The sequence below is a fragment of the Garra rufa genome, chromosome 12 (assembly GCF_049309525.1).
Source record: "Garra rufa chromosome 12, GarRuf1.0, whole genome shotgun sequence".
Classification (NCBI taxonomy): Eukaryota; Metazoa; Chordata; class Actinopteri; order Cypriniformes; family Cyprinidae; genus Garra; species Garra rufa.
The window spans coordinates 9,987,535-9,998,701 of NC_133372.1; the positions used below are offsets into that span (position 1 = coordinate 9,987,535).

General features: G+C 35.4%; 1 protein-coding gene across 1 annotated transcript; it reads right to left on the reverse strand.

Moving 5' to 3' along the window:
- Window positions 1–1,081: 1,081 nt before the first annotated feature.
- On the reverse strand, window positions 1,082–10,139 carry ccdc14 (coiled-coil domain containing 14). Its single transcript, XM_073852512.1, has 13 exons — window positions 10,034–10,139; window positions 9,882–9,937; window positions 9,716–9,785; window positions 9,529–9,601; window positions 9,321–9,449; window positions 8,912–9,118; window positions 8,629–8,723; window positions 5,430–6,075; window positions 4,542–4,680; window positions 4,187–4,269; window positions 3,194–3,370; window positions 2,395–2,527; window positions 1,082–1,971 (listed from the first exon to the last, which is right to left on the reverse strand). The coding sequence occupies exons 1-13, from the start codon at window positions 10,061–10,063 to the stop codon at window positions 1,113–1,115; spliced, it is 2,697 nt and encodes an 898-aa protein (XP_073708613.1). The 5' UTR covers window positions 10,064–10,139; the 3' UTR covers window positions 1,082–1,112.
- Window positions 10,140–11,167: the final 1,028 nt, after the last annotated feature.

Consider the following 11,167-nt stretch of genomic DNA (forward strand, 5'->3'; position numbering starts at 1 on the left):
TGTTTTCGAAACATTACATTAGTATGCTTTTAGTTCATAAACTCAAATAACATCTTTCTCTTGGTTCCTTACACCATGATTTTAGTTACTAAATTTCCTAATATGGCTTTATGAATTTAATAAACCTTTTAATTGATTTATAGAAGTTCAAGAGAAAAAAGCAAATAGATTTTGAAAAAGAAAATTGCTTTGAAGAGCAAAAAAAAGTAGATCAGAAGATTTAAACAAACATCATCTAGTATCACTAGAGAGGATAACCTAATATCTCAAAAAAAAAGAAGCAATTTTGGACACTGACAATCATATGCAAAATTTTTCAAACAATAAATGAAGAGTTTATTATCAGCTTTGTATTTAATGTTAAAATACAGAACAAACTGTTTCCTCTGTGGATTTAATATTGAACATTTCTGTTGATTCTCTATTATACAAGACAGAGTCCTAGCTAGATGGAACACGGTATTAAAGGAGTAGTTAACTTCCAGAACAAAAATTTACAGATAATGTACCCACCCCTTGTCATCCAAGATGTTCATGTCTTTCTTTCTTCAGTCGTAAAGAAATAGTTTTTTGAAGAAAACATTTCAGGATTTCTCTCCATATAATGGACTTCTATGGTGTCCCGGAGTTTAAACTTCCAAATGCAGCTTTAAAGGACTCTAAACAATCCCAGCTGATTTTTTTTTTTCTTCTTTTTTTTTTTGGAAAAAAAAATCAATCGATTTGAGATAAGACCCTACTTCCTCGGCTGGTATCGTTTAGAGCCCTTTGAAGCTGCATTGAAACTGCATTTTGGAAGTTCAAACTCAGGGGTACCATAAAAATCCATTACATGGAGAGAAATCCTGAAATGTTTTTCTTCAAAAACCATAATTTCTGTACGACAAGAAAGATGTGAAGATCTCGGATGGCAAGGGGGTAAGTACATTACGTGTAAGTTTTTTTGTTCTGGAAGTGAACTACTCCTTTTAAGACCAAAGTGGAAGAAAAAAAAAATCACTGAGAAATGTAGTATTCTTTGATATTTCACATAATAATTTATTTAAAAATAAAGAGACATTTAAAAACATCCACTAATACAATCAAATTAAAAACACAATACACACACTGAATTATTTCTTTAGATCAACTCTCAGGGTCTTCTGCAGACTTTCTATGCTGGCATCTAGTGCAGCAAGCCCGTCCCTGAAATTCTGCTCATCCTGCGTGTTAAACGTCGACCAGGAATTTATGCTCCAATCAGAGGCTAAAGATTTAATATCACAAGAGGAAAGGGTGTTCTCCATCACTGAAGGGTGTCCAGTGTATGCTGACTGAACACCCATCCTTAAGCATCGACGGGCATGTTGGGATTGCCTCAGCTCATTGTTTGGGCTCTTATTTTTCTGAATTAAATGTGAGGCCATACCATGATAATCTGAAATGAAATCTCGGCCATCATTCTTCACATCCTGAACTTGAAGCCCATCTGAGATGTCCAGCTTTTCAAAAGCACGGCCCATATATTTCAGGCCTGCATGTGCATCCACATCTTCCGTTTGATTCTTGGCTGTTATCAGCTCATTGCACTGAGTGAGCAGATTACTATGAGCAACTCCTGAGGTAAATTGCACAGTCTCTCGTAAAGGGGCAAATGAATGAGCCACATTCTCAGCTATAGTTTCCAGGGTTGGTTTGTGTATATACGGAGTGCACACTTTAGTATCTGAAGGCATAAAGTTCTCTTTTCCACCATCACACTGACCTGGGTGTAATGTCTGGGACCTCCAGTCAACTCGGTGAGGAGGAGAGGCCTGTTTGATGCCCTCCAGGGTTTGAAGGTAGGTCTTTACAGAGTTTGAAAGTTTATTGGACATAGTGGGCTCCCTCTGTGCATTTTCATGCAATTCCAGAACACTCTTGGTAAGCTGAGAGTTTGGTTGACATAAATCCAGCGTGTTGGCTTCTCTTGTTTGGCTTATCTGCAGATTTCTGTGTGCATAAAAAAACCTGCATTTGACCTACATATTCGGTTTAATGCAAGATTATCTTAATTACATTTGAAAGCATAATTTAATTGTAGTTTAGATTAGTGGTTCTCAAGGCAGAATTTAAATTACATCACGTGGCAACAAAGTACAGTATCAAAATTGCTTATCCTACACGAACAAAAAGGAAGGTTTCTCACACAACCTGTCTATTGATGTCTAATTTGGCTATTTTTTTTAATCAAGTGACAGATGAATGGCTGTCAAAACAGAGTTTGATTGGATGCACAGACTTTAATGTCAACAACAAAACAGAAGCACTTTCTTCTCCCTTTTAAATAACAGGAAGTTGACAATCTTAACTATAAACAATTATATAATTATTCGCATGTGGAATGATTTTCATCAGTTTAGTTCAATTAGTTACCTGATGGCTTCCTGCAGTCTGCTGATCTCTGCCTCCCTCTGCTGAAGACTCAAAGTTAATGCAGTCTTCTCAATCTCATACTTTCCGAGTTTACTCTGGCAGCTCTGCATTTCAGCTAATGCCTCATTCACCTCTGCATGGGTAGGTAACATGACAGTCACTTACAGTATATAGAAAAAGGCCTAAAATATGTATATAAATTTAACAGCAGTGAATAATAAATCATGAAATGTGCAACATAGGTTATAATGAAGTCATACTTGTTAATATAATGCCAATATGTGACCCTGGACCACAAAACCAGTCTTAAGTAGCACGGGTATATTTGCAGCAATAGCCAAAAATACATTGTATGGGCCAAAATTACAGATTTTTCTTTTATGCCAAAAATCATTAGGATAGTAAAGTAAAGATCATGCTCCATTAAAATATTCTGTAAATTTTCTTACTGTACAAAACTTTGGACAACTTTAAAGGCAATTTTCTCAATATTCAGATTTTCTTTTCCATTCTCAGATTCCAGATTTTTAAATAGTTGTATCTCGGCCAAATATTGTCTTTTTTCTTTCATGAAAGCTTAAAAGAAATTGACCCTTAATGACTGGTTTTGTGTTTCAGGGTCACATATAGTATTTATCAGTATAGTATAAGTCAATTTTACAATTTTGTTAACAATAGGATAGGATAATATAAAAAATGCTAAAAGGATAACATTTTACCATATCATAAATAAAAAAGAAAATTCACAGAAAATAGCAATATAATAAATATAATTTAAAGCAAAAAATTATACTCTTACCCAGTCTTAGCCGATTATTCTCCAACTCACACAAATCTGTGAGCTGCTTCAGGTCACTTTCTTTGTCTTCCATGGTTTTCAGTAATCTTATGTTCTCCTCTTGCAGATCATCAAGCCTTCTCTGGCTCTCATTTAACTGAGTTTGTAAAGTGATGTTCAGAGACTGCAACGCAACGACTGTAAAACAACCATGCCAACAAACACAACTGTTGTTTGTGTGTATACACTTGGCTAGACAGAAAAAAAGTCTACTAGTCAAAAGTTTTTGGATAGTAAGATTTATTTATCTATTTTTTAAAAAGTCTCTTCTGCTCACCAAGCCTGCATTTATTTGATCTAAAGTACAGCAAAACAGTAAAATGTTACAATATTTTTACTATTTAAAATAACAGTTTTCTATTTGAACATATTTTAAAATGTAATTAATTTCTGGTTTCAAAGCTTAATTTTTTGCATTATTACTCCAGTCACATGATCGTTCAGAAATCATTAATTACTAAATGCTGATCTTTTGCTATTTCATTCTATTCATCACAGCATCCTGAAAAAAAATACTCAACTGTTTTAAATATTGATATTAATAATAATAATAATAATAAAATGTTTCTTAGAAAAGCAAATCAGCACAGAATGATTTCTGAAGGATCATGTGACACTGAAGACTAGAGTAATGATGCTGAAAATTTTGCTTTGATCACAGGAAGAAATTACATTTTACAATCTATTTAAATAGAATGCAGTTATTTTAAATAGTAAAAATATTTCACAATATTACTGCTTTTGCTGTATTTTGGATCAAATAAATGCAGGCTTGGTGAGCAGAAGAGACTTAAAAACATTTAAAATCTTACTGTCCAAAAACTTTTGACTGGTAGTGTAAATTATATTTTTATATATCATTATAACATTATATATATTTACATATTTGTACATTTCTCACTGATTTGTTCATTTATAAGTCAGTCCCTTTATAGACAGCATGAAGTCTCTTACCCTCCATGTCGCAGGCCTCTGGCCTGTTCCGCCGTTCTGCTCTCTCTTTCTCTAATAACTGCTGATTGAGTATTCGCAAACGCCTGGGAGACATGCAAATGAATATAAATTAGGCTTGTCAATTTAAGTGTGATTTATTAAGTTAAAAATACCATGATGAAAATGTAACCTAATTAATCTGCATATTCAAGCTTATGTCCAATGCCATGCAAATAAAAGAAACAATATGTTGCCTTCTAAGGTTGATTTTTGTACACTATTCAATGCTTTTGTCTGCCACAATGAAGCTTTTCTCAAAACATTGATAAATGTGATTACTTTTTAGTTTAGAACATTTTTTAAATTAGTTGCTAACCTTCTCAGCTGTACATTCTCACTCCTGAGTGGCTGTAAGGCGAGCGCGATCTCAGCCTGGATGTTGGTGCTGCCCACCATGACAGGAAGCAGTGAGATGCTCTGCTCCATCTCAGAGATCAACCGCACAGCATCACTGTCTGCACAGAAGAGTAAACGATAATACAATATGAAAGTAACACACACTCTGCTTATCAGCCAAGTTTCTAGAATCTGCAAAACCAGGAACCCAATCCTTGGGTGATTTGACACTCTGAAGGTCCGATTTTTTATGATGTTACAGAAAGTGAATAAGATAACCATCTCAAATTTGAAATGGGGTATCAGCTTTCATTAATCAGATCCAGAGATCAGGACAGAAGGGAAGAATGGAAGACATCCCTGTAATAAGACCCTGACAACAACATACAGAGAACAAGAGAAATTTTAAAAGATATGTCGACAAATGTCTCCTTGTTTTTGTCCTGTATGATGTTCTTCTTGTTAAACAGAAGAAAGAACATCATATAGGTTCGGAACAACAAAAGTGTATGTACAGTAAATAACAGAATTTTCATTTTTGCATGAACTATCTCTGTAATTTGCTCAATCTAATATGTAAACACAAAACTAATCAAAAGTGTCTTATTATTTTTTTCTATTTCTAATTTGGAATCTGAGGGTGCAAAAAAAAATTCTTAGCAATGCATATTATCAATCAAAAATTTACAAAATATCTTCATGGAACATGATCTTTACTTACTATAATGAATTATAAATTTTGACCCATACAATGTGTTGTTGTCTATTGCTACAAATATACCCATGCTACTAATAACTGGTTTTGTGAGAATATATAAAGATGGATGGTAAGTCAAAGCAAGGAAAAGTTTTCATCAAATATTCTCACCCTGATTAGAAACTAAAGTCTTCAGCTCTCCCAGCAGATATTTAACAGTCATCACTTTCTGTGCAGTTTTCTCTGGACTGGTGGGTTTGGCTTTGTGAGTCAGAACTGTTAATTTCTCATTGCTGATGTCTCTGACAGGTGTAGTGTCCATCCAATCCTTATTTTTACCCTCTGTGTTAGTTCCACCCTCTTTTGAACTTTCTTCAGAACAGATCTCCTGCTCCTGGCTGTTGCAAATAATCAGTACTGGTTTGTTTGGATCAAGTTCAGGCTGGCTAACCTGGGGCTGGTTGGGCACCTGCGTTGCTAGCACTGCATATGAGGGACAGGTCGAGGATGCAGTGGATGATGCCAAAGGGACACTTGGCCCTACTGATCCCACCTGATGGACACTGCAGATTGGGCCAGTGATTATAGGTATACCATGCCCTACTGGAGTACAGGATCCATTCTGGACAGGAGATACAGTAGCTGGAGTCTGTTGCTGGACTGCAGGTGGCATGGAGAAAGCAGCAGCATATTGAGTTGGGGTGGCAGACACTTCTATGGATCCATGAGGACAGGATGGTGTGCCAGCACTCATAGTCCTCAACTGATGAATGTCCCCAGATGAGCTACCACTGCTGAGCACACACTTTGAAGTACACTGAACGACAAAACCAAGCAAAAAAAGACAATTGTCAGAGTGCATATAGCAGTTGTTTTCAACATTGATAATACAAACATTTCTTGAGCACAAATTTGCATATTGTTTCTTTAATTTATCTTAAGAACGTATTTTAATCTGTATTATTTAAGTGTTGTTTGTATAATTTCTGAAGGATCATGTGACACTGAAGTAGGGCTGGGCGATTAATTGAAAAGTAATCGAAATCGACATTCAGAACCTATAATCGATCAAATTTTTCCAGGTCAATTATTTCAATTACTTTCCCTTTAAAAACACTACTGCGTGTGGAGTCACGTGACCCCGCTCCGTTACGTTGCGTTATTCCGCCGACATGTCGATGGAGAGCTTAAACAGTATTTATACAGTAAAAAGTATTTACAGGATATACAAGAGTAATTTTATTTAGAAGAGATACTGCTTATTTTCTACTTTTAATATTTAAATTATTTATAAAATAATAATATTTTGTTTCCAAAAGTGCATGTTATTTATTTTCACTAATTTAAGAAAAATGTGACTTTTCATTTTAAGCAATGTGTGCTTTAATTTCAGTTGTTCAACACTGATGTTCAATAAATAATCATAGATAGTAGATAGTGTGTGCACCCTTCATTCAAAAATCTCTCACTTGTAATATGTGCGCATATTTACTGTACAAAACTTGTCAGTGAACTATGAGGGCAAAAAAATAAATATTATTTAAATATAATTAAATATAATTTTATTAATGAATAAAATAATCGTTCATTAATCGTAATCGGGTTAAAATGTTCAATTAATCGAGATTTAGATTTTAGGCCAAATCGCCCAGCCCTACACTGAAGACTGGATAAATTGCTGCAAAAAATTCAACAGTACAGAGCTTTTTCACGACGCGTCATTAATCGGCCAAATTGGCGGCACTGACCGTAAACAATGCCACTGAACAGAACGAAACTCGCATATTTTGCTAGTTATTGTCATGGTTTGGGCTGTACTAATCGGTCAGCCGGGGAAAAACATTTTAAGTACTACAGACTACCAAAAGTTATAACAAATCAAAGAGAAGAGTGCAAAAAAAACTGTCTAAGGAACAAAAGGTGTTTGTGGTTGGCCAAACTGAACCAGGATTTCCAGGGCGAGAATCTTGACATTCCTAATTAATACTGTATGTATCTTTACCACCTATTAACTTTAGTTTGTCAAAATATTACACCCTTTCCTGTTTACTAGTGTAGCTGCCGTCAGAGTTAACTCTCATATATTTCAGTTTATAATATGCACCTTACAATTAAAAAGTCAATAAATAGTTAAAATGTTCAGAGTAGTCATTAGAATAAATAAGTAATATATATTTTTGTTAATACATGTCAATTCATTTCATATTATTCAACTAAAAACTATAAAAAGGGGCGGAACCTATTTCTCCTTTGTTTAGCTTGGGAATTATTTAATTGTTGCGGTCAAGATATTTTCCGATGCACTACAAGTAGTACAGCCACATGAGGTGCTGCACTAATAACACGTTTATAAGAGTTACGCCTGTAAGAAGTGCTAAGAAGTTATGTTTTGTTAAAGAGAACACTGTAACCACCTCCAAGTTTATTCCTCTTGAGTTAGAGAGGCCAATGAGGTATGTGTTTTATCGTGTTAACTGCTTTGCCGTATGTGAACATGAATGAGTATGTGACCATATGTTAATGTATAATTAGTCAATTAAGTGTATTTCTTTACGCATTGAATGTGCGCTTTATTTATTGATTGTATGTATTTTTCGTTCATTATGTGTAAACACCACCTTTAGAAGGTTAATGTAAGTTTTATGTATTTCTTTTCATAGTTCTGATGGCATTGTTGGGACATAAAGGGATGCAAGGCTAGAATGTACAAGACATACTACAGACTCGTGTCCGAATAAACGTCAGTAAAAAATTAAGAACGACTTGAGCCTTTGATTCAACTCGAGGGGAGTAACAACTAGGTCCTTCTCTGTATGATTTAGCAGCTTCCACACAATTTTTTCATGGTTTAGACAATATAAATTACCAGAACAACGTATTCAGTAACATCCGAGTAATTGGCCAAATTGTCACGTAAGTGCAAAACCTCTATATTGGAGGGTTGCCAGGTTTTTACAACAAAACCCATCAAATTGCTTCTAAAAATTAGCCCAGATGCATTTCGGAGGGGCTCCCCGGTAAAAAGAATCACATTTCGGGGGTTAAAAACCACGTTTTTGGTGGGGTTCCCCTGGTAAAATTTGCATTTCACGGGCTAAATATCACGTTATTGGAGTTGCTTCAACTTCCTGACATGAAATACAACCTGTGGCAAAAGTGTTGAAGTAGCTCAATTCTGCGGGAAGGGCGTGGATCTATTGGCTTCTACTTGTAATTTCTTTCAAACGCTTTACTTGTTTCTACCACAAAATGTTGTTGAAATATCTTACTTTGGGTGATCTATAGATAATATAAATATGGATATATTTATAGCCCTGTCAATAAATTCAAACATCTGTTTGTATAGAGGATTTTAGTGCAGTAGACATACAGGTTCACTGTGAGCTGATCCAGGTCTCTGAGGGCTGAGTGCAGGTGTGGATGTAGTCAACCGACAGTTAAATACAGTGGATGTGTGAACCTGACCTGCAAACAGAAAGAACCATATAGAGATGACATTATCAGTTTATCAAAGTAGTAACACTGAATAAAGCAAGACATTCTTATAAATGATCATCATTTACTTTAATATTAATAAGGTGTATGTGCATTTATTAACACATTTATCAAATGTCACAGTTGTTATAATGTGTGTTGTGAGTCTGTCTGGTTACTCAAAGATGGAACATTACAGCTAGCAGCAGGCTGAGAGCAGGCCAGTGGAAGTGAGTTTTGATGTTCATGTTCTGCTTGTGTTACAGGGGTCAGTCCTGGAGGACGATCATGTGACACTTGTGCCCGTCTGATCCCAGGGTGCTGATCGTGACGCCCTGCTGAACTCAAGTGACAACTGGCAGATGGAACCGTCTTCTGGACTGGAGCTACGGTAAGAAAAGAACAATAGGTTATGATCTTGAAGTATCCTGTGCTTATGTAAATGACTTTTAACTAAAAACAATCACCTGTTTCTACTGTGGCATTCACACAAATCATACTAAAGTCATTTAAATTAAAACACAGGTATAAATTCTTGAGGAATTTGTTTTGATAAGATGAAAAAGGTACAACATGTGAAGACATTACCTGGCCTTTTGTTTGCATGTATAGCCTTCCTCCCAAGCTTTTTCTTGTCATTTTCAATTTTTCTTGATAAATTCTTGGATTTGGGTTTGAAGGTGCAGGTTTTTGTTCCCTGTGGTTTGGGCTTTGTGTCTGCTGAGTGAAGATTGTTGATCTCATCACTACTTTTGCTAAACATGGAAAATGAAGTCTGATTTTGTGAATACAATACCTGTTTGTTCAGCTTGAAGTATCCCATTGAGTAAAGCAGCACATCGATCGAGTCCCTCGTGTATTGTTGTCACCTGGATGCAATTTTTTACGTGAAAGAATGTCAGAGGAGCTTAAAAATCATTATTACTGATTCTCAGTTCTGTTCAGTTTATTTATACACTACTTTTTGCAAGTGGCTTCTTTACCTGATCTTCAGAGTCTGTAGAATAAAGAGAATATGCCGGTTCAAGAGGAGGCACACATCTACCAGCAACCCTAAAGCAGACACCATTTTCTGTATGTTAAATATATGTTTTAGAAGTGTCTACATTTTTGCAGTATGGACAGGGTTTCTATTATCCAGTTTATTACCTTTTCTTGAGTATTTGTCCACCTCCAGAGGCTGTCAGTCTGCCTGATGAGATCACCTGCAAAACATAACTTGCTAAGTAATTAAACAAAATAATACACAATAACTTATATAGTATATAACAACAAAACATATAATAGTTTGCAACCGCTACCTTTGGTCTTGATACTCCCTGTCTTGCCATCTTTTATTAAATCTGCAAAATTCACCTACCGACCAGCAAATATTTATTTATCATGATCATGTAGGTTTTGTTGTATTTATTATGTGAACTAGCTTTAAAAAACGCAAAGACCAAATGTAAAATCAAACTGAACTAATCTACAAACTAATGTATGAAAAGCAAAACAAACCGCTACTGTTAAAACCAATCACCCTTCTCAGTAGTACAGTTTACGTTCAAAACGGAAGCTGAGTGCCCTGGACCAATAGAAAAACAGACAGTTTAATCTGTCGATTTCATTGGTGGATTACGGTAGAATCTTTTCAAACCTTTTATCTATTGGTCACCGACTATGTCAATCATATGAGCACTAGCCACTCAGACTCCTCCGTTTTGGCTAACGCCCATTACGGCTTCAGACGCCAAAAAGTGTTTCTATGGAGATAGAAAGCAGACTAATCAGTCTATCACCGATATTTCGCGGTCTTGTAAAATGGTATTCCCGCGTGTCAGTTCTAGAAGTGAATGAACCTACTTTTTCTTTTAAATTTTCTACTTCTTGTGTTTAAAAAATTAAACGTTAATATAAATGTAGTTTTTATGTAATTCTAGTGAAATTAAAGGGATAGTTTACAATTAAATTAAATTTCTGTAATTATTACTCACCCTCATGTCGTTCCAAACACAAATGAAGATATTTTTGATGAAATTCAAGAGCTTTCTGACCCTGCATAGACATCAACGCAACTCGCACGGTCAAGGCCCAAAGGTAACGTACCAAGAACGTCTACAAAACAATCCATGTGACATCAGTGTTTCAACCGTAATTTTATAAAGCTTCGAGAATACTTTTTGTTTTGCAGAAAAATAAAGTAACAGTTTTATTCAACAATTCCTCTCTGAGTCACCTTAGCACCATTTTGGAGAGTACCAACGTCCTTAGTACTTTTTGGCCTTGAACGTGTCAGTTGCGTTGCTGTCTATGCACGGTCAGAAAGCTCTGGGATTTTATCAAAAATATCTTAATTTTTGTTCTGAAGAAGAACAAAGGTCTTACGGGTTTGAAACGACTTGAGGGTGAGTAATTCATGACAGCATTTTTTATTATTGGGTGAACTGTCCTTT

Bases quoted from the DNA above. Each gene is read 5' to 3' on its own strand.
- ccdc14 (XM_073852512.1), bottom strand. From the start codon at position 10,063: ATGGCAAGACAGGGAGTATCAAGACCAAAG. The intron at 9,938-10,033 runs GTAGCGGTTGCA...TATGTTTTGCAG, and splicing joins AGGGAGTATCAAGACCAAAG to GTGATCTCATCAGGCAGACT. The intron at 1,972-2,394 runs GTAACTAATTGA...TTATGCACACAG, and splicing joins AGACTGCAGGAAGCCATCAG to AAATCTGCAGATAAGCCAAA.